Source organism: Equus caballus, chromosome 14, assembly GCF_041296265.1.
Source record: "Equus caballus isolate H_3958 breed thoroughbred chromosome 14, TB-T2T, whole genome shotgun sequence".
Lineage (NCBI taxonomy): Eukaryota > Metazoa > Chordata > Mammalia > Perissodactyla > Equidae > Equus > Equus caballus.
The window spans coordinates 98,308,870-98,333,569 of NC_091697.1; the positions used below are offsets into that span (position 1 = coordinate 98,308,870).

Below are 24,700 nucleotides of genomic sequence, written 5' to 3' on the forward strand. Positions count from 1 at the left end.
TTTCATAATTGAGCATGTGATGATACTGTCTCATTACAGTCCCCACATTTTTATTTTTCTCTTTCTAGTCTACAATACTTTCTAACATGTAACTAACTTTTATGTTTCTCTACAACATGGATTCAGATACTTTTTTCATTTGAAAGTCAAATGTTCCTTTGCTCTCATGAAAGTGACATTTGTTTTATACTCTTGGAGCTGTTTTTTACTGCAGTTAACGGGAAAATTGCAACATTTGACAGACACTCTCAGTATTTAATTTTTAAGGTTATAAGCCAAAGTAAAACAATAATAAATTTCAGGAAGAATACTTATATGGAAAAATTAGAAATGAAAATGGATTTTCCCATCCAATATATTAGTCATAATGTCGTGTTTAAATAAACCTGAATCCACACCATGGGGAGCTTTCTTCTTTGGGAAAAAAATAAGCTGGTAATATTCTATTTTGTCTCCCTCCCTGAAATTACCCAGGTTTTTTAAAAGCATACATGAAAAAAAATTGCAACTTAACTCTGGATTTCTGTAAAAGAAAATCCAAAATCCTGTTTCCAGTAAGATTTGTTGGTCCTTAAGGATGCATGCCACCTACTTGCCAAGAACTATCCTGTAACATCTTGGTGAACTCTCTAATTCATCAGTTACTAAAATTGTCTGAACATGACACCAATGAGGGGAGCTTGGTAAGAAAAACAGATTCCTGGGCCCTGCCTCCAGCTGGGGATGAGCTGGAAATCTAAATGTTTACATAGGCTCCAGCTAATTTGAATGATAAGCAAGTGTAGAAAAGATGACTCTTATTGACACTAAAACCAAAATAAAATTTTTGAAACAAATCATCATTTTATGTTTTTCTAGGGGGAATGGAACTTATTTTAATTCTTTAGGAAAAATTAGGTTGGCCTCTAATTTGTCAGTGGAAGGCAGGATGAATCAGTCTCTAAAAGTAAGTTTAGATTTTAATAAGTTTGCCAGTTCTCTTATGAACATCAGAAAGTAAACATGTATTCGCTTTAAACAAATTCTAAATTTAAATAATGGATTTAAATAGTTAGGAACACAGATGAGGTGTGAAAGTGTGGAGAAGAATGTAATGCTAACGTTCCTTCCATCACGTGTTCAGTAGGGCGTTATTGTCAATTCTGTGCCAGATGTATGGGGGAAAAATTCTGACTATGACAGTGGCTCAAAAAACTCCCAGTCTGATGAGGAATTCAGGGAAAGTGGAAAAGTGATTCAGTCAGCTTCTTTTGAAGAGTCAAAATATAACCTGCCCAGTGTATTATCTGATAAAACAACTGTAGGAAAGAAGGAGCAGCCAGATTAGGTCTATTTATAAAAGTCCATGACTCTCCAAAAGAGAAAAAAAGAGTTTCTGGTCCTTCTGTCCTGTTTTTGTTCTCTCAACATCAGTGTGAAAAAGAGAATCAGCAACATAACAATTCTCACAACAAAGCCTCCATAATCTGTGCTGGAAGATCTATTCTACTTCAACAGTATTACAGATGCCACAGGGCATCCTGTCCTGCCTGCTGTTGCTGGCACTCTCAAGTAGCTGAAATTAAACTTGAATATTTAAAGCCTCGAAAGTCCAGCTCATCAGTGAAGCAGACTAAAAGAGACGTCAGTCCAGGAGTGAGTAGCCATGCTGTTCTTTTGAAATTTGATCTGGGTCAGAAACTTAGAACCTGAGGAATCCCTTAGAAGGTAAATAAATAGACTTCTCAGTGACAGTCAGCGGGGAGGATTGCTGGCAGGGGGGAAGCCAAAGGGGGTCAAGGAGGCTTTCAAGGTGGAGCAGCCACATGTTTCTGAGCAGCAGGATCAAGGACAAATTCTCCAGAATCTTGCATGGAGACCATTAGTCTCAACCACTCAGAGACCTGTGACTGTTTTCAAATCAGGCAGAGAGGGAAAGAAAAGAAGCTGCTTTTCTGAAAGCAATTTCCAAGGATGAACTGACTTTACACAAAAAGCTTAAATTAAAAAATAGCAAGTGAGTTGTGCCCCTACATACTAGAGAGTCGTATGTAGTCACAGTAGTATATTTACTTAGGTATTTGATGAGTGACTTAATTGAAACTAAGTTCAGGAGACAAAGATGTAGTTTCAGCGTTGTCTGAAAATAAGGACAGTGTTATTTAAATAAACACCATCTGGTATCAACTGTTATTTAGAATTTTATCTGCTTTCTTCCTTGTCATAATTCAATATTATGGGACGTGACGAGAATATGGTTGGTGTGCAGAATACAAAATTGCCTATGTTCACATAAATGTGGGTGACACTGGATTTTCGAACTTAGGACACCACCTAAGAATGTTTCTATTGTGGCAGAATGTAAAGTTCAATGATGAACTCACTCTTTTTAATTTTAAATTATGTTAAATAGCACTGCCCAGGAGTGGATTGAGGAAGATAATCGTTAACGTCATGATTCTACTTTTAATGCAATAAAAACTGATGGATTAAGGGATTAACAGAAAAAGCAGTGCAGTTTAAGGAGCTAACATGTTCATCAAGACTGAATGAAGGTTGGTAATGTGCAGAGACAAAGTCTTTAGTGAAAACATGAATAAAGAAGTTCAGTTTGTCCATAATGTATATATACCAACTACAAAATTTAAGGAAATCCTATAATTCCTTGTGTAGCTTTTATAATTCATTATCCTGCCAAAAATAGAATGGGACCCTTGTAAATTTTCCTAAGGCCTCTGACCAATAAGGCCACATCTCTAGGAAATATCCCCGTATAGAGGAATTGATATATCAAAGTGAAAGTTGTTTGCAGAGCTAGATCTGCCTACTGGATTGGGAAAGGACAACCACTTTGAACAAATTTAAATTCAGAAAACAGTAGATTGTCACCAGTGAGTAGTGTGATAGCTGTTCTTAAGGTGCACGGAAAACAACGTGATGGCACTCACTTGTCAGAACCAGTTGTGAAGTGGGGGCTTGGGATCAGAAACAAGGCAGAGACTGGTTGCTAGTCCAGAGGCAAATAGGCAGGACTGGATCAGCTACAAGGAGGACTGTATCTCCATTTCCATGTTTCACAGGAGCTCCAGGTATTCTGCCTACCCAACCGTGTTTGCTCCTGGACCTAGGGTGAAGAAGGGTTTACGAACTGGAAAGGAAGGGAGGAAGAGGAAATGGGGCTGATGGGATGGAGGTGAGCAGGGAGAGGGTTAGTAACTTAATTACAATTGTAGAATCCAGTAACTAGCTACGTGCTAGAAAGGAAAGACAAGCTAGAGTGACAGACGAGCCACAGGAAGAATCAGAAACTCGATCTTAAGGGGCTCACTAATTGTAAGGTCATTCGGTTTATTTGGAGATGGCAGTAGAAAGCTAGCTGTCTTTCTTCTTGATTTTGAAGTTGCAGACAAAGTTCTTTGTATGATATTTCACATGCTACCATATTAAAGATAAGGACTAGCAATGTAAAACATACAGTTAATTTTGGCCAATGAAGCCTTTACCTCTCTTAGATGGCATTTGGATTTTTTAATCTTCTTCATTTGAAACAAAAAACAGAAGCAGAGGGCTTGTCTGAGGACACATGATCAGGTAGCAGAAAAAAACAAGTAAACATCTGGCACAAAATCCATAAAACTCACCAGTTTGGGGGTGGGTTGGGGGCAAGGAGGATGAAAAACATCCCTGTGCTGTGACTCCTCTTTGGTGACAGGTAACATTCCAGCACAGATGCTATGAAACATTATTCTCAATAAGATAGAAGTTTATGGAGAAAGGAGACAACAATGCAGAGAAATGCAATAAAAAGGAATGAATATGTGTTTGTTCTTTGTGTTAATTATCTATGCCCCCAAAACTCAGAACTTCTGTATTTTCAGAAAATTTGATAAACTACCTTAAAATTTAAAACCATATAGTTTTTCTGGTTAACAGATGTTGCTGCATGGATGAAAAAAAGATGTGTGAAAAACACAAGGAATGTGTTACATAACAGTGTTATTCAAATAAAATTGTTCATAAATAAAAAATAAAAGTTTTTATTATTGCATGCTCAAATGTTGGAAAACTTAAAATTTCCTAATTTTTGTCTTCCTAATCCATTATCACTCATCAGATATTAATAAAAATTTCTGCACAGAAAATTCTGAATATCTCATGTTTATGTTTGACTTCCATATTAGACACAATGGTATAATGACAGTATTCGTCAGTGGAAAACAAGTACTCAATCTCCTATTTAGATCATGCTTGTGTTACTACTCTTGAGGAGCCCTCAAGTGTTAGCTCAACTATGACCCTATGCATTAACTAAAAATGTTAACACATAAAAAATGTTGATTTGCAGGGGGAGGCAAACTGTCAAATGTGAATTTACTAAAGTTTTGACAAAAGTTAAAAATATATATATTGAATGGTGGAGATGGGTGTTAAAAATTCAGGTATCTTGTTATTCATTAAAAGGCAGTGATGAACCTGATAAAAGCAAGAGAGCTCAGCTGAGAAAAAATTTTTAGTATTTTTGCTAGAAAAATGACAGAGTCCTATTTAATGTGAATCTAATAGTTATCATTCCTCCTCTGAAAACGGGTATTTAATCAGCCTGAGTATGACAGAAACCATGTCATTGTTTTGGTTGTTGGAACTGTGCATTGACCATTGGTTACAATATAGCAAAAGATACGAACCCATTTCATTGCTAAGTAATTACCAAACAACTAATATTTTGACTATTTGATATAGTATATTTTGAAGGTAAAAAAATCCTCAAGAACATCAGTTGTCCATGGTACCTTGTCATTTTTGCTATGCACCGTCACACCGTCAGCGGCAATATGTTGAGCAGTTCAAAGTCTCTACTTTGATACTTTCAAAATGACTTAATTAATATTCCAGTTTTGTTCTGCTTTTGCATGGTTTAAATCTGAAAAAGAATAAAAGATACTGTTCCAGTTCCTTGTTTATGGGAAACTACAAAAGGACTTCTGAAGATGCCACACCCTATACAGTGCCCCATTTGACAGTGCTTATCGTGTAGTCCCTCGTGTTGGGTCTCAGAGGAAAGGTATCAACATGTATGGAGCGCCCTTGTGATGCACATCTGCACTAACCCGCTTCAGGCCCTTATTAAAGAGGCAGCACATTTCTCATCATCGTAAAGCTTCTGGCGTAATCTGAGACACAAAACTCATTAAAAGATGGCTTTAAAAAATAAAAGATGAATCCGCTGATTATACCTGCATGAAGGGGCATTCCTCTTGGGTTTTTGAAGTTGTCAACAGATGACCAAACCCCAGAAGATGGATCACAGAAATGTAATTTCCTGCTTTCCTATAACGCTAGAAACATAATTAACTTTATACAGATAAATGAAATGTTAAATAGTTAATAATAACTAAAAAACGGCATTCCTCACAAGTGAGTGGAAATAATGTTACTTTACATAGCAGAATTGCACTTTCATTTCTTTCCTTCTTTTTGGTAGTTCACCAATAACTATAAGTAAGAGCAAAGTTGACTTTTCCCTCTTGATATCAAATATATTTTAATGATCAGTATACCCTTAACTCATTGAGGCCATAAGACCCAGGGTTCAGCTCAGACCAAAGCAGAGTTCACAACTGCTCAGCTCAGGGCCAGGATTCCCTGCGCTCTTCATTTAGGGTTGCCAGATTTAGCAAATAAAAACTGAAGGACACCATGTTAAATTTGAATTTCAGATAAACAGTGAATAACTTTTTAGTATATCCCAAATCTTCTATCTTGCAACCTTGTCTCTATTAAAGATCTCCCAGATCTTCCAGCTGGCCCAGATGGTCTCCTGGGAATACACAGAAGGAGAGACAATAAAGGAGAATGCCTTCCTTCTGTGCCTAAGCAAACACGCACACGCGCACACACCCACACACCCTGTTTCAGCTTGGAGATTCCACTGTGCCACCTCCCTCCAGGATTATCTTCTCCCACTCCCTGACACTCTTTTCTCCTCAGCACCAGTCTGGCTTAGAAGATGCATGGCCGAATGCTCAAATCACTACTGTGCTCTTACATAGAGCTCTGTACTAGGTCATTTTTGACCAAGACAAGGTGAAACTCTTCAAAGGGACATGGAGTGAAGAAAAGGTTCCTAATGTGAGGCGGGAATTATCAGATACCAGTTTCTCTGCTGCCACATCATTTAAGATATCTGCAATGAAGGAGGAGAGTCAGACTACCGATGGTTCTGATAAAATGCAAAATGCCTGGTGTGATTTAGGAAATTCTGAGAAATGAGCATTGGGCTTCAAAAGAGAGGCATACTGCTCTGTACTTTTATAGAAAAGAGGAAAGGCATTTCTACATTTCTGATGTTGGACTAATAAGAAAAAATTAGATAGCCTTATTCTCTAACTACTCCTGGTAATATCTCCTGGAGATATCTTTGAAAAGCAGATAATTTTCGAGTTGTGTTTTCTCTGTAGGAGTATTTCTTATGGCAGTCAAAATCTTAGTGCTAGAAAGCAGATAGTTTAAAAATATAGCCACGGTTTAGAATGGCATATTTTATGTTTCATAAATCTTTATAGGCAATCCCCCGTGTGATATATTTCCTAGGATATTCTTGTTACTTCAAGAGACTTTCATCATAAAAGAAGTTTAACATGATAGTGTGTCCCACGTACTGAGTTTTAGACTCAGCATCCTAAATGTCAGCGAGTTTGGGAGAAGGAAGATCATAGTTGACAGAGTTAGAATATTTTGCTTTGATTTTTTCGATGGGTCTTTTTCCAGGGCCAAGACCTCATAACAAAAGTCATATGAATTTTTCAGTGCGGTTCTTCGGGCTCTTTCTGTGAAACTGCCAGATCTCCAGCTACTTGGTGCAGAGGTTATACAAGAAAACCACAGAAGGAACAGAGAGGGCTACTCTGACGCCAGTCTCTTTCCCCTTTCAGCTCGCTGAGTTGGATCTTAGCAGTTCCGCAGCTTAACTTGTCTCTCTCACAGTGGACTCGGGAATCAGAGATAGAACCTATGCCAGCTTGCCAGGAATAGAGAGGTGGATGTTACTGGGGAGAGCTGGATCCCTTAACCTCATCCTCTTTGAGTCAGTTGAGCCATCTTATGAGAGGCCAGAAGTTAAAAGTTCTTAAAAATATTCCCAAAGATGTGCCATTTCCTCCTTTTTTCCAACACTCCTGACCCACAGAGTACCAAGAAAGAGTGAATTTTAGAAAGATATCACAGCTCTCTTTCCCAAACAAGGATTAAATATCAGCCAACCAGCTTTCACATCAATTATAGGAAAATGAAGGAGAATGTATGACAATTTGAAAACCAATAAATGGCCCTTTATTGCCAGAGGAGGAAAAAAAGACAACATATTTGCAACTTTTTGGCCAATTATCAATAGAATCTCCCATTGGTGCATTTTGAAAAATAATGTGTAACAGAAAGAACAATAAAGTGCAAATAGCTCTGCAAGAATGCGAAGGGAGCCTCAAATTTGTGGTTTAGCAAAAAATTTCTTGGGATGTAATCAGAGATTTATATATACTAGGAGCAGGAAGCAAAGCCAAATCAGTTCAGTGAAACGTAGCATTCCCTGAAGCCAAAGACCTATTTTTTCTACATAATTACAAAAATGAGCAAACTTCAGAGCCACAAAAATCTCCTGAGAGCAACAATGGGAGTGGAAATAATTTTCTTCAAGAATCCATATATTCATTTTGATGGTTTAAAATGATTCGTGCGCTGGTGGAAGAAAGACACGGAACTTGTCCTCATGTTTTTCTTTTCACATCTCCCATCAAACAAAAATGTTCTATAATTGGACCTTTGAAGTAAAATCTTGGGCTAGGCAGTTTGAAAGCCTCATATAATTTCATTGAGGGAGCTTGGGAAGCAGAGAAATCTCTGAAGTAACCAGGGTCCGGATTTTTAAAAGGGCCTATGGAGCAAAACAACATTTTGAAAGGAACACAGAGAAAAATTGGTATCTGATATGAAATATGCTGCAGAATTATTTATATATGTCACCATGCTCTACAGCTTTTGGAAAACCTGACTAGTTTCTCTGGGGATTTCAAATTAATCCCCAGTAGATGTCCAAAGTAACATTCCCCAAAGAATGTGTAAGCCTTTGCAGAAATGATATGAAATAAATACAGAAGAATAAAGAGGTTGAATTGTTTTGTTACTGAAATATGAAACAAAACAAATAACACTAGTTTGATTTATTCATTAAGTTTATGTCTATGAAAATAATGTCATCCAGAAAATAAAAATAAGAAGAGTAAGTAAAATAGAGTAGAACCTAAGAGTTGGGGATTTAGAAAGTGTAGGGCCACAATAAGTAAGTTTCAATAGGTTGTCGTGTCAGGATTTACGAAAAGAATAAGTTCACAATTAATTTTGAAGTCTGAATATCGGTCACAGGCCTGGCACATGATGCTGAGGAAGTTTTGTACACAATCTCTTTTCAGAAAATTAAGGTCCCTTTTCAGACTAATCAGTTTTACAAATATCAAAAAGTCCCCCGTGAAGCCTATAACTCTTCAGTGTCAATTACTTGCTGCAAAGTTTGGGTGGGATTCCCAAATCCACCCTTACTTCTGACACCAATTGCACGTTCAGAGGTTTCTGAAACCACCTCAGGAGGGACTCAGAACTAATGTGAAACTGTTATAGTCACAGTTACGGTTTATGAGAGTGAAAGGATTCAGATAAAAATCAACCAAGAGAACAGGCATATGGAGTGGAGTCCAAGAGAGTTCCAGGCAAGAGCTTTGAGTGCTTCTCTCTCAAGGGAGTCGTGGACAGTGCTAACCTCTCTCAGCAATGATGTGTGACACTATGCACGAAGTACTGCCAACCAGGGAAGCTCTTCTCAGCCTTGATGTTCCGAGTTTTTATTGAAGCATGGTCACACAGATGTGGTTGACCGCCTACATGGCTGACCGCCTACATGGCTGACTTTAGTCTCCAGCCCATCCAGTAGTCAAGCTGGCCCAAAGCCCCCACATAAATCGCATTGTTAGCATAGACTCTCTGTGTGGCCCAAGGCCCCCACGTAAACAAAGACACTCTTATCATGCAGCACTTTCCCAAAAACGGGTATTATCTCCCAGGAGCTAAGGGCAAAGATCAGACCTCCCTCCAGGGAAGGTTAATCTGTTACTGCACGCTCATATTACACAAAGTTGTATGAACTGTACACTTTTCACTGGAATGACATGTGTCTGCAAACACTATGACTATACTAAATTGGACACATCCTGAACTCTACAGAACTCTGCTGACGCATTGTTTCGGCTGCCTAGGGCCTTACTTCATCTGCACCTTTGAAGGGCGGTAGTTCTACTCAAGATACTTTGGGTTGGAAGACACTGTGGCAGTTCCTTCTGCCAATGAGGGTTTTGCTGCAGCATTTGTTGGGGTGTCCTCATCCCCCGATTCATTCTTCTGTAGACTGATGGTCAATGTAGACTCTTGTTACCACAATCTACTCTCTCCAACAAAGGCCTTGGTTTTTTGTTTCTTTTGGTTTTTTGGGGGTGTACCTCTTAGAATGTGATTCTTGGTAGACACTATTTTCCATGGAACATTTTCTAGAATACTGGAATTTACTTGGAAACTGGTTTCTTGTTTCCTTATTATGTCTGAAAGAATGTGCTTCTATTTAGACTAATATTGTTACAGAGTTTCATTGGTTTAGTGGAATTGATTGTAGAGAAAAACCATCAAAAATGATATGCCAGTCATTCGATCATGAAATGGTTTCAAGACGCAGGTACGTTTTCCTGGAAAATTGAATTCAGTGAATAACAGCTAGAGTCTATGACAGCTAAAAGAATCACACTTCGGTTTCAAACTTTTTATATCCAATCACTAACAGAAGTTTCACACATGCAAAACATCCACTAAGATGTTTTTTAATGGATGTAGATTTATACCACTAAGTAAAAATTTTTAAGGAAACAATTTTCTATACATTTAACGCAATCATTTTTACTTTACTTTTTTGATGGGAAGTTTTAATTTTTGGAATGCTCTAATATATGGCAAAGTAGAATACAAATTAAATTGCAGATTAACCTAAAACATATTGATAATCTTGTCGTAGAATCAGAAACAACTGAAGTCTTGTGTGTGTGTGTGTGAAGAAGATTCGCCCTGAGCTAACATCCTTTGCCAGTCTTCTTCTTTTTTGGCTTGAGGAAGGTTAGCCATGAGCTAACATCTGTGCCAATCTTCCTCTACTTTGCATGTGGAACGCCTCCACAGCATGGCTGATGAGTGGAGCAAGTCTGCACCTAGGATCCGAACCTGTGAACCCCTGGCCACCAAAACGGAATATGCAGAACTCTAACCACTGGGAAATGGGCTGGCCCCCTACTGAAATCTTTTTTATAAACACTATTCAAATGAATAAGTATTATATTTAAAGTCATTTGTGCATACTAATTCTGTGAATATTTTCATAAGACTTTAAATCACTTAAAGCATTGATTCAAGTTGTAACTCTGAAATTTTGACAGTTGAAAAAGCTTCAAATAATGTTGATACTAAGTATATAAAAACGAGTTTTATGATGCTGAACCAAAAACTAGTAAGTATAGGTCCTTTATGTCACCCACAAAAATAGGATTTTACACTCACATAATATATAAATGGTAACTTCGTGAAATAGATACTTACATCCTAATGTCCATGAAAATTCCACTATTTTTTAAATAGATCATAATTTTAACTAGGAATTGCAATTTTTAAAATGTCATGAATTCAATAAAATGAAATGAAATTGGGATAAATGTAAATTTCTACATCCTCTATAAATCCATTTTACAGGGAAATGGGAATATTCTGGCTTAAGAGAAATTTTATGAAAAGGTTGAGTTTATTTGATCATAAATCAATCAACCATGACCCCAAATGTAATATAATAGTTTTAAATCTTAAACTGCGTTAATAGAAGTATAGCTATATAAGTACAACTATGTCCAAGGAAATACTGCACTTTAATAGCGTCACAGCTAAACCAGAGGATATTCAATGGAGTGCAATCAAGATGATCAATTTGAAAATCATCTTACATGAAGAATTTTTTAAGGAACCATGAATGTTTAGCCTAAAACACTGAATTCGAGGGGCCGGCCCTGTGGCGCAGCAGTTAAGTTCACACGTTCCACTTCTCAGAGGCCCAGGGTTCGCAGGTTGGGATCCAGGGTGTGGACATGGCACCGCTTGGCATGCCATGCTGAGGTAGGCGTCCTGCGTATAAAGTAGAGGAAGATGGGCACGGATGTTAGCTCAGGGCTAAAAAGAGCAGGACTGGCAGTAGTTAGCTCAGGGCTAATCTTCCTCAAAAAAATAAATAAATAAATAAAACACTGAGTTTGAGTTTGAAAGGTTTATGTTAGTTATTGTTAAATATGTCAAAAAGAGTTTTTCCTTCAATTTCTAGACTTCTATGCTCGTTGAGAATCAAGCATTAGGATCAATAGATGGAAGTTAGAGTCATATTTCAGCCTAATAATAAGGCAGACATTCAAGGTGTCTAAATACAGACCTGCTTTACCGTATCGTAGCTTGTCGTGATTAGGCTGAAAGTTCCATGCCAGAAATGTTAGAGAAGGAAGAATGTGCCCACAGATCTATGTCTTTTCTTCCAAGTCTTAGATTCTTCCATTGTACGGATAGACTTAGATAAAAACAGGGCTTCTCAGGGAACAGAGATGAAAAAGACAATTTCCTAACTACTTTATAAGCACTCAGTAAAGAATTCTTAGCTTTTGCACCCCACACCCCCCACACACATGCTGCCCTAAGGAGACGGATGGATTTTTATCTTTATCCTTCTAGAAGGGGACAACCAAAAGTCACAGGGATGGAGTGATGGTCACCTGAGACCTTGCTAAAATACCGACTCTTGAGCCTTGAAGAGCTCAGGGAGGCTATATAGAAATGCTTAAAACCGCCTGCTGTTTGCATGATATGAACATAAATTCCTAAAGGTTAGAACAATGAGAATCTCTCTAGAACTTTTAATGTGTTAAGTTTAGGACAGCTAAAAAGAAATACATCTTCACAAACCAGAAGACTTGCTAAATAAATAGTATGTGCAAGAAATCCCTAAAGAATTTCTTGGTATTTTTGAAAGGCAGTCTTAGTACGTGACTGCTAGGAGAAGCTGAGATTTGCCCCAGCTCTCTGTCTTGGAGGACAGTCTTGCCTTCCTCCATGATCCTTAGCAGCCTCCTATTGATGACGTCTACTCCCGCCCGAATAGACCACCGTCTCTAATGAAGAAGGCTGGAAGCAACACTTAATTGCTTTATTTTATCTGATAGTCTTTCTGTGTTGAGACTTGAAGCCTCAGTCGAATCTGATTTGAATTTTAACTAGTATCACAGGAGAGTTGACCTTAGCAAACAAAATCCAAGATCTCAGCCGCATTGAGGCAGCTGCATTTTTCTCTCTCTTATCTTCTCCTAGGTTGTAATTGTGGAAGCCTCTCCAAAGTACCTTGAGTGCCTTTTTCTTGAGGCCCCATATGTTGGGAAAAGCCTGAGAGATCCCTAAGTATTATTGTGTTTGAGTACATCAGCAAACTTGTCAGCAGCTAATTAGCTGAGCCCGCTCCTGAAACTGAAACGTGCATACTCTTTCTAAAAACTTCCAAAGCAAACTCTCCTTCTCATATATAACATTTCCCCCTCTATGAGAGGCGAAGGTTCTTCATCAATCTCTTCAGACTTTGATTTCAATCGAGGTGCTCATGTCTCTAAAGTGTGTGTGTGACAGCACTTTTCTGGAATTTTTACACACTTTACAAAGCTAACGAAAAATATTGAGTTTGCATTCCTTTGCCAGGTAAAACATTGAAATAGCATTTTTAAGCAAGGTCTTCCTAGTGCTGGAGACGAGAAAACAGCACATGGGCCACATGTTTGCACAGCAAGTACAAGATGCCATGTTAGAATTTGCAAGTGTGTGCTTTGTGTTCTCTGCTGTGTCATTACTAAGAGATCTCCAAAAATAATAGTGTATTTTCAGTGCCTTTAGATCATGGTTTGGGTGATTCCACTGTAGATGTGGTTGTTTTCCTGTGGAAATTTTTGTTTTTTAAATTATCCTGTTTTATGAAACTTATGAGCATTCAAATATCTATGACTTTCACACATTCAATCAGAAATGTCACAGTTGTGTGCAGTTTCAGAGCTGATGTAGTTTCTCTAAATGTAATGTCCATTACAAAAAGGTAAGTATAACTAATAATTCAACTACTGCTTCCTGGGTTGATAGTGTCTTATGGAAATTTGTGCTGAAGACCAGCGACCTAAAAGAAAAGTGTTTCTTCCTGTATTTCCATCTCAAGAAGTGGGATGACGCTATATTGTACACTATTATAGATCTTTGGACTGTTATAGATCTAGGTGAAAGTTAATGAATTTAAACTCTAATATTTCAAAGATATACATTAAGTTCTCTAGCAGGGCTATGAAATTGGACTTTAGACTCTGTATTAAATCATAACACCACATCTCCGTTAAGCATTTGAATCCAACATCATGTGAGAGAGAATGTCAGGAAACCATAGAATGTACGCTATTTCTGTTGTTGCAATGACGATCTTCTAAAGATTTTTGGTGAGTGTTTGCGTGGTATGTCCTACACACGTGGGCTTTTGCTAACAGAGACACTCTTATTTGGTAACACATTTCAATCCAGAATTAGTTCCTGCTTGGTTAATGCAAGCCAGAGCATTGCTGAGGAGAAAATTCCTATTAAACGAACATGGATTCAGATACGACAGAATGATGAATTCTAGACTTGGCACACAGTTAAGTATTCTCTTGTTTAGCAAATATTTATTCAAAAATAGCCTTTGAGATATATTTTGTGTCAAATTGAAAATTATTTCCCCGCCAGATGGGAATGGCATTTTGCATTTGCCCTCAACCACACCTAATCTTTCCATGGAAGCAGCAGAAAGGTTATCCCAACGTGTCTGTTGTTTCTGTTAATCAGTGCCATGCTGTCTAATGCTTTAGAGGAGAATATCTTCATTATTTTCTCTTTCCAGGGGACCTTTTGTGGTCATGTGAGACTGAACCAACTTATTCTGGAAGACTATTTTTAAAACTTTCCTTTTAATTTCAGAATGTTCAAAGATGTGGGTTAAATATTCTGTCATGTGATGATAGAGTTTCTTTTTTTTCCCCTGGGGGGAGTTTTATTTTCAGGTCTCCCTTTGGCCGTATAGTCATGTTTTGATCTCAAGCAAGAAAGAAAATTATCTTCCGGTTATAAGATGCCTCATAAAGTTAAAAAGGAAAACCTTGAAGAGACTTTCATTATCCTAGTTGAGCTAAAACAAAAATGCAAATATAAGTTAGAAATGACTTGAATAATAAATGTTCAGAATCTATAGACTAAATAACGATAAAATCTTCAAGACTAAATACTATAAATACATGAATTTCTCCTAAAATAATATATAATTTAATGCCGTTTCTATCAGGATCCCAGTGTTTTGATTTTTCCGAAGCAGCCCCTTCTCAAAGTTATTATAAAGATCTCTTGGGATAAACGTGGCCATAGAAAACTAAAAAAGGTTTGAAACAAAAGAAGAATGGAGAACAGTCATACAACGCCAACATGTCAGGGCATTATCAGTCACAATGATCACAGCACTATTGTATAGATCCAAGAATTACTACACAGAGAAGCTGAAAACAAAACAAAACAAAAAAACTGTAGTTCAAAAACAATATTGATTGGGTTGTCTCTCTTAGGGAGGGGTTAATTTTGTTCTCTGTGTGAGAAGTGAGGAAAAGACACTGTGGTGGAGACTCATGCTCATCGAAATTTCACGTGCTCCTCCCCATTTCCCAGCCTCCTTTGCAGTTTGGCTGGGATCATATAATTAGTTAAGGTCAATGAGATGTATCTAGAAATGATGTAAGCTGCTTCCATACCTTGTTCTTTAGAACATCCTGCACAATCTAACAGCTCTCTCTCCCCTTGCCCCTTGTGAATGTGGAGGCCACATGTTTGAGAGGATGGCTGTAATTTGCAAGTTGCCTGGATCTCTGAGTCACCCCTTGGAAGAGAACTCCTTCAGCAAGCTGCCTAACCAACATCAATTTATGATAGAAGCAAAAAATACATATCTGTTGCATTAAAAAAAAAACCCTGATACGCAGAAAAAGATGATAGATCTGCCTTAGACAACCAATTTTGATCTTATTCAACTCTAAGTTAAGCATTAATTGGCAATTTAATTTTAAAATGGTCATTAAAAAGAAGCTGCAATATATTTTGAAAAAGATGAAATGAATAGTTATCAAATCTCATATTTGGGGAAAATGCTCCAAACAGGAAAATAATAAAAATAATTCCCAAGATAAAGAAGGCTATATGATTGATATTCTTTGCTTTTCTTACTAGGTTTTCCAGGGCAATTTTGACAATGACACCCACAGAAAAAACGTCATCGACCCTCCCATCTATGCACGGCACATCAGAATCCTCCCCTGGTCCTGGTATGGGAGGATCACGCTGCGGTCGGAGCTGCTGGGCTGCAAAGAGGAGGAGTGAGGAGACCCCATGCCCCACAACCTTCCTCTCTATTTTCCTAAAAGTATCTCCATGGAATGAACTGTGCAAAATCTGTAGGAAACTGAATAGAGTTTTTCATGAAAAAGTGCTCAAATTATGGTAGGCCACTGTCTTTTTAAGGAGGTCTAAGCCTGCCTTTACAATCGTTTAATTTGATTTTTATTGTTTAAATTTCTTAAGTAACATCACATTAACTGTGAATTACTTTTCTCATTGTTTTCTGAATTATTCACACTGGTTGAAATGTATTCGGGAAAGAAAGCAGCGTTCTTTTGTTAGCAAGGATAAAAAAATCTCATAGTTATCAAATAAAAGCACGAGTTGATAGAGCCTTTATAATCAGTACTCAGCTAATTCTTATAAAAGACATACTGCAATGTTAGCAATAAGGGGTTTTTTTTCCTTCTGTCATGACTCTACATTATCCTCGTTGTTTCCCCGTGTCTACCAGACCTGTCAGTGTTTATAACAGAATTTTGAAGAAGAACCTGTAACATGCAGTACTAACTGATGTTATAATTCTCCTTTTAGCTTCATTATTTCTAATCAGAGACTGTGTGATTTGTTTTTCCTTTTGGCTCTATTCTATAGCCTTCATAGTGTATATTTCCTGAATCAGTCCATATTTTTTCCAATTAAGTTTTCTCCTTTTATTTGCCTAAAAGAACTATCACGCTTGTTCATATATATGGAACATGATTGAATATCAGTAGGTTGATCATGTTTAATATCAGTAGACTTAATCTGCAATTCTATTTTGAAGGACTCTGTAACTATGTAATTTCCAAATACTTCCTTAATAAAGAACCCAATGCTACCATTTTGCAAATTAACAACAAAATTTTGTTATGTCCCTTTACACTGAAATCTAAATCTTCATTTTGTTGGTATTGACACAGCCTTATCTTTACTTTAAAATAATAGAATAATGAAGTCTTTCTTTGTCTATTTTAAAAAAAATTTTAGCAAACAAATATTAGGATAACACTGCATAGCTTGGCCAAGCATACTCATTATTTTTCTGTTCATCTCTGCATTTCCTGTGAAACTGGAATTTTATTGACATTTGAAACTGGTGGTGGTTTCCCAGGAAAGCACAATGTGTAGTTATTTGTGAGAAGAAAAGTACTTACTAATGACAAAGTAGTAAACCATTTTCAAGATGAAAATTGATTTCTATTTTTTTTGCTTCAAAGGTCCTGAAAAAATAAGCAATTATCATAACAATTTGTTATTGATAATAGCGGTTTCATTGACATGGCTCTCAAATTAAAGCTCATACTGCCTCCATAAAAGTCCTCAACATCTAATTTATGAGCTTTACAAGTATTTAGTTTATAAGGCTTAGACATAGAATTATTGGAGTTTTAAATTACGGGTCCTGGAAAAGACAGTATGGTATGTGTACGAAATGTTTGGTCCTGTGCAACACTGCGAAGTTTTTTCCTTTATTATTTGTGCTGCATAACGAAAACCACCTAACTGTTATTGTCCTGTCTGTCCATGTGTTAACAGCATTCCTCAATGATGTATATATGGAGGGGGCTTCAACCATAGTGAAGAATTTAAAGAGAAAGTCAATCATAACGGCATTTTTAAAAAGAGCAAAATTAGGACTGGCTGGCCACATATTTGTCCTATGCCTACTTGCTTTCTACTTCAAGTTCTTATTATGAAATTGTCGATTTGGAGCATCTGAAGTGATGATCATTTTTCAGCACCTTCACAAACAAAATTGCTGTGTCCTCAATATTGCCTTTTTTAGATAACTTTAAAATTAGGAATTTAAATATTTTGAATTCACTAAATTTTAAAGTCATGTTACAAATAATCACTTAGGTCCAAAAATATACACACACTTACTGTCTAGCCATTGGCCCTCATTTTTTTAAAGATTTCCTGTCCCACCAAATTGCTGGATATTTTCCTTTGCAGATTATGCATGGTTCTTCATTCTTCACAGAGTATGCTTTAAAAATTATGAGTAATGCTTTGTAATGAGTTCCTTTCTCAAAATTACTAATGGCTTCTTATTATATTTTGAATTTTATTCTATTGATAGTTTTTTAAACAAATATTTTCAAATGGGGTTTGTTAAAATTATATTTGTTACTTTCTGGAAATACATTGAATGGCTTTCTCTTGCTTGTGCATTTTCTCTCTGCTCTGTATGTTCTTCACCAACATGGCATGACCAATGGGATATTTATTTGTCCCATGATGCCCAAAATTCATGACAATAAAGAGATTCCCACATGTGGAAATGCTAATAATTCTTGTGAAGTAGTATGTAGCTTTTGTGTCACTTGTATCAATGACATCAAAGTGAAGCAAATTTATTTTATTTAAATTCACACTAAAACAACTAAAATCACATAAGCAGAATACACAGAATAATCACTTTGTCTTCACTGTATGGAGAAAGTATCATATGATAATTTTATAATCTATGAAATTAAAATTTTAAACATTTCCATTTTATCTATATTCTACTAAAAGCATTTATCCCAATCACTAATTCTAATTTTAGGGTTGACTTTCTCTTTCTGAATGGCTTCATAAGGATTGGCGTGAATTTTGAAGACTTGGGGTACTAATGATTGTATCTTTGCTAGTCAACAAATTATGAAATAAAATATTCACTGCTGGCGTTTGATGAGTCGGTCAGTACAGAAATGACTAAGACACAAATAACCTTTGCAAACTTTCAAGCTGTGTAATATTCCAATGTTGGGGTTTATTTTCTTTGTATATATACTTAAATCATGTAGGATGTTGTAAAATCAGTATGACCTTGTCTAGTCTTCAAACTTAAAATAAAACTTTTGAAAATCTAGGATATTATTGAAGCGGTTGTAACTAAACACATTTGTAAGAATACACATATTGTCTGAATATGGATGTCCGCTACTCTTCACTACATGCTTGGTTTACTTTTTCTTTGTATGGGACAATTAATCAAATACAGAAAAAAGTAGAAATTACAATATCCTCCAAATATACATTGATATCAGCTAAATGGACCTTTCCAAAATTATTAAAATGTGTGCATTTCTCCTGCTCCTTTTAGCTGTGGAAATTTTATTGGAATGCTAATAATCCAAAGTCTTCTTTTTGCCTCATGCATATTTAGAGTCTTGTGTTCCAGGAGTGATCTGGCCATTGTTAATCAGATGCTACTGCTATGATTTCTATTGTTTTCTAAGTACGTGATTCTCAGGAGTATAATGAAAAGATCTGGTCAGTAGCAACTAATAACACTGACACTAATAACGTGTTTATCCATGTAACGTCAGCTATTGCTTCAAGAAAATGGTAACACTTGGCTTCTTCACACACCCTGTTTCTAGCCCTCTCGTAGTCACTTGTAGAATATTAAGTCTGCGTACTTCCCACTTTTCAGATGTTTTCTTAGATTACAAAAATTTAGGAAAAAAACTTAAGATATTAAATGTTGCCTCCTCAGGTGAGCCTCAATGAATCTCTGATAGTTCTCAGTACTAAGCTGTTACATATGTTTACGTATTCATACATGTTCCTATTTGCCTACACTTAATGTGAATGAATCAATGGGGTGCCATTGCTTACCTAATCTTTTGCACACACCCAAACATACAGATGTGCTTTTATTAAATAAAAACGATTATACACACATTTTTTCAATACGACCAATAAAGAATCATGATAGCATCTATACACAGTAAAACTTCATTGTGATAGCAGAATAAATATTCAACAGAAAATTTTCAACTATGAGGCTTTTAAAATTACTGATTCAAGATGTAAAAATAATAGAAACATTTAGAATTCTAAGGAGGAAAATCTGACCATGTTGAAATTTGTTTTGAAAAACTTATCAAGAATAACTTTCTGAGTGGAAAATATTCTCTCCCTATAACCTAAAATTTTACAACATCTAGCACTTCAGCTTTGAATACACAACTTTAAGTAAAGATTTTGTTAAAGAAATATTAATTTTTTACTGTCAGAAATGCAGTGTTCTCTCTCTCTCTCTCCCCAAAGTCTAGCTTAAAACAATAGCCACAATCGAGTTAGTGTGTTATTGATTTGTGAAAAATATTGCCTCTGTCCTTTGAAATGCAAAAGAGTTCTTTTACCTGAGCAGGCAAAATGGAGGATTAAACCACTTTGCCAGTTGAGAAATATCTGAACTACCCTGAAACAGAATGCATTGTCATTTGTCTTTACAAAGAAAGAATGCCTCGTGGGAGTAGCAATTTTTCTATTGATTTTGAAAGAGCAAATAGAATTCCCTGATTCTGTTGCAGGAAGTGGCTATAATTCATACTGCATGTTTCAACATTGCCACCAAATAGTGTTTTCCACAGTAGGCAAGTGGCACTTGCTCAAAGAGTTATTTTTATTAGATGAATTTGGTAGCAGAAATAGTAAAACATTTTTGGAAAAGGCTCCTCATTTAGTTGTTTTTGCATATCTTGGCAGGAGTTGATTGAGTCATTTGAAAACACTAATGCTGTGGAAATATGGTATAGTGGCGTCAACAAATGGTCACCACATTACATGATTAAGCATTGCATATGGTGACTGCCTCTGATTTAATTTTATTTTAATGTCCTCAAAGGCATAAACCACACTCTTCCATATTTAAGTAAAATCCCCTTAGTGCCCTTCATCTGCCCACATATAAGTACGTTAATAATGATGATGAATTGCGACATAAGCTCAACCTGCTGGCACCTGGAAAAGAAGTAGTGGCAATGAGACTTATGGTGCATTCAAACAATGCATCCCCCCAGCCGGTATGGAAACAGCTTTGTGATAACTTCTATAACATCAAGCCAAAACACCAGGGAGAATGAATGGGGACATAACTGGGAGTAGACTGCGTGCATGTGACAGAGAAAGAATGTTTTCAGCAAGAAGTGCTTAAATGACAACTTACATGTGGATTTACACATATTTTGTAATTTTTCCGGCTTTTAGTGATTATATAGCAGAAATTTGAAGAAAAAAAATTGGAAGAAGGCCTTGTCTTTCAGGAAGAGAACTATAGCAGGCCAGTGGCTCTGGCAGACATGATCAGTACAGCACTTGTCAAGGCCAATGACATCTTCCACCTGGACCTAGGAAAGAGGAATTGAACAGAGGTTAAAAATGGTGCATCATGAAGGAAACACTAAATAATCAACTCCAACAGTTTACCTTACTCAGTTCTCAATTTCTTAGGTAATAATATGGAGAAGTGTGTTTGCGTGTTTTAACAGCAGGAGCATTCTGCTGTGGTCTGAATATTTGTGTCCCCCTGAAATTCACATGTTGAAATCCTAACCTCCAAAAGGTGATGGTGGTAGTAGGTGAGGCTTTTGAAAGGTGCTTAGGTCATGAGGGTGGAGCCTTCATGAAGGGGATTAGTGCTTTTACAAAAGAGACCCCACAGAGCTCCCTAGCCCCTTCCACCATAAGAGGACACAGCCAGAGGGCACTAGCTGTGAAACAAGAAAGGGGCCCTTGTCAGAGGGTGGCCATGCTGGTACATTGATCTTGGACTTCTCAGCCTCCAGAAAGGTGGGCAATAAATTCCTGTTGTTTATGAGTTACCCAGTCTGTAACTTTTTCTAGCAGCCTGAATGGACTAAGACACATCCCTAAAAGGAATCTGTTTTTACTGGTGTAAATAAAGTGATAAGCTGCTTGAGATGTGGACTGAGACTCCAAGAGCCTCAGTAATAAAACGTTTTTCAAGCTTCCAGTGGAGACAAATTGGTGGATTAGGACTAGTACTTTTTATTATTATTATTTATTAAATACACTAGAAGAGGAGAGGAGGGGCGTGAAGGAATGAGTCCTTGTAAAATTCTTTCATAAAGCATTTTTATCTCATTTATATTCCTGTGTATATATGTGTGTTCTCCATCACAGTGTAAGTTATTTTTCTTACTCTGAGACACAACCACACAAGTTTGAAAACCACTGCAACATGGTCACCAAACTGCTTTCTAAAGGGTGCTGTCTGCTGGCTGCCTGGTCTGCCGAGTGGTCAGTGAGAACTGAGAGCCAGAATCGCTTGGATCCTGTCAATAGGAGGCTTTTACAGGCTTGGTGGGGACAGAGAAGGGGTGTGGCGCAGGAGACCCGAGAGGCTTTTTAAAAAAACAAATAAAGATACTACACAGAGAACTGTGTGAATTTTTTCTGTGTGGAAGAAAAGCCCTTTGCCCTTCTCCCCATAAAATAGTCTAATAAAATAAATTTTTCCTGATTCCATTTCATGGCTTCTTCTGCTAGGGAAGGTGCCCCCAAGTACAGCCTGAAGGCAGATTTGTAGCAGGAGCAGAGGCTGCCTGGGGGGAACCTGCCATTTGGGGTGAAATGTAATGCAGATACATGCTTTGTTTTGTTTGTCTGCTTTTTCGTTTGAATAAACTTTGATGCTTTTGTTTTAATGGATTTTTCTACAGTCACTTCTGGTTTAAAAATCCATAATGTGATTCCTCCCACACCCTCATTCTAACCTTTTAAGCCTACCTTCCAGAAACTCATACTACTAATTCCTTGCTCGAGAATTTTCCCACCTAAACCTAATATCACAAATATTTATGCCTCCGAATTGTAGCATTAGACTGTAATTCAGGTCCTGGGAAATATTGAAATGTTTTCGCTTTCACTGGAGATAGAAATAAAAGCTAAATTCTTTTAGAAATAACACTGTAAAAATCACTGTATTAATGTTAAGAAAATATTCAGATTAATCATTATTTGAGCAAAATGTAGGTACTATGCAAGGTTCTAGAGATACAGAGATAAAAAGACGGACTTTCAGGAGCTCGCAGTCTAGGGGTGGAAGTGTAAAGTGAAGAATTATGACTGGTGCTATGATAAAAATACACTCAATGTGCAAAGAGAACATTTAACAGAAGCACTACACCAGTAAATGAAGTAGGTCAGAGAAGGCATCCTGGGGGAGGGGACATCTGAAATGACACCCAAACTGTCCAATTGAATATTCATGACGCTGGAAACATCCAGTTTACTAATCATGACAACCCTAGAAAGAATGCATCCACATGTCCTCTTTGTAAGAGAAGGGGAAGCTGGAAGAGGTTAGGAGATTCGCCCAGCTTGCAGGGCTTGGATTGGTACCCAGATTTTAGGACATCTCGCACCCAGCTCAATACTCTTTTCCTTCTTTTAAGTCAAAAGGTACTGAAAATGTCTTTCAGGACATACTAGTACATTAACAACAGGAAAGATTTGCCTCCAGCCAAGCAGTCATTGTTTATTCTGTAATTTCTCAGATTGCCCTAAATAATTTAATACACAGTATTACCTAACTTCATATATTTGAAATAGTTGATCAATGGGTGAAGTCTTGATTATCACATGACTATAGGAGAAAAGATCTACAATGATAAACAACTAATGACCACTGTGAGATATCTAATGGCATTAATTTTTTGAAAAATAGTTATATTTAAGAAAAATTTGAAAATAGTGCTTAACAGATAAGAGAAACCAAGTTTCCAATTTTAAAAAAGAATTCCGAATAATACAGACACATATATACACACAAAATTGCCCTTTTTTGAGTTCTAGTTCCCAATATTTAAGAGTTAACATATTCTTGACTATAAGAGAAGCTGAGTAGAGAATAATGTCTTAGAAAATAAAGTGTGGTTGCTAAAACAATTAAAGGAACCAACTTCTTAACAATAAATAGATAGCATTATCTTTTTCATTCCCTGGTGACTTTTCAATTAGTAGAATTAGGAGCTTAACCAATGACAAATAACCCCGTGCAACCTCACATAATCAGTAAATTAAATTTCTATAACTTGATTTAAATAGTCAATCCTCTGCCAATTATTCAGCAGTGAACTAGTATAAGCTGAAAAAATCTTTGACAATTAAAATTAAGGGACCACAACTCTAGGAAGCATTTGTTTAAATGTTTAATTCCCTAGGTTGTATTTATCTAATGTCTAAATATTTTCAAGAAAGCATAGTATAAGCTAAGTAAGTCTTTAACAATTCTAATGGCCAATGAATCTTACCCCTATATTTGACTTATATCCTTGCTAAAGCTGAATCCATATATTTCACTCAAATCAGAAAACTGGCAGTTATGGTCTTTTTACAATTACTCTGTTCTGGTCCTTTCCAGGAAAAAGAAAATATCCTTGCACTTTTGTCCCTCTTTAATTTTTTTTAATATACTCAATATTTTAAAAATCTCCTGAAAATGTAAGGCGTCAAACTGGATAAGGCACGTTGAATGTAGTGAAAAAATCATTTATGATCCTTATCTTGTTTATCCTTTAGTGGGTTTATTTTACAGCAGCACCTATAAGCTTGAAGGATGTTCAATCTGCAGTTAATATGACTACCTGATTATCTCTAATGTATTTCTGCACTTTAAATTATTCTAGGTCTTGGTTTGGGCCAATTCTCTTCTTTCATAAGCACATTGTTATATGTGTATTCCTATTTCCTTTTTTGAAACCATTTTCACAGTAAGTAACGATTTGAAACCTTGCTGCAGGCACTCTCTCATCTAAGAAATTTGTTTAGTGTCCACTAAAGGCAAAACAAAAGGATCCATGAAAATATCCAGGATAAAATTTATGGCCAGGGCATCTGTGTATGGTCAAGCAGATTGTGCATAGGCAAAGCAGACAGGCCAAGGAGTTTGAGTACATGTTGAAATCCAGCCTCTTTTCCATTTGGCAAGCTAAAATCTTGAGAAAGTTCTGTCCACAGGAAATACCTTTGTGTATATCCTATTCCAAGTAGAGGTCTTTTTTACTAATTAACATCTTATGTGCTGGGAACAGAGGCTTGATTAGTTCCAGTGCCTGTCTACTGTTTTTATTAAAGGCAACCTTCCAGTATAGGAAACTATCTATCTATCTATATATATATTTGTTTATTTATTTATTTAGGTAACTTTGGTTAATAACATTATTTAGATTTCAGGTGTGCATCATTATATTTCGATTTCTGTATAGACTACATCATGTTCACTACCCAAAGACTAATTCCATCTGTCATCATACACATGTGCCCTATTATCAATATTTTTAGAGTTTTGCAATGCATTTAGCATATTCTGAAAATTTCCTACCGTAGGAAAACCAGA

The 24,700-nt window shown here is 36.6% G+C and overlaps 1 protein-coding gene across 2 annotated transcripts in view; it reads left to right on the forward strand.

Moving 5' to 3' along the window:
- Window positions 1-18,418, forward strand: part of EDIL3 (EGF like repeats and discoidin domains 3) — a 381,208-nt gene extending 362,790 nt beyond the window's left edge. For both annotated transcript variants that reach the window (XM_001504634.5, XM_003362850.5), the window contains one exon: window positions 15,412-18,418. In XM_001504634.5, coding sequence (XP_001504684.3) covers window positions 15,412-15,561 — 150 coding nt within the window. In that variant the 3' untranslated portion in view covers window positions 15,562-18,418. The remainder of the gene's footprint in view (window positions 1-15,411) is intronic.
- Window positions 18,419-24,700: the final 6,282 nt, after the last annotated feature.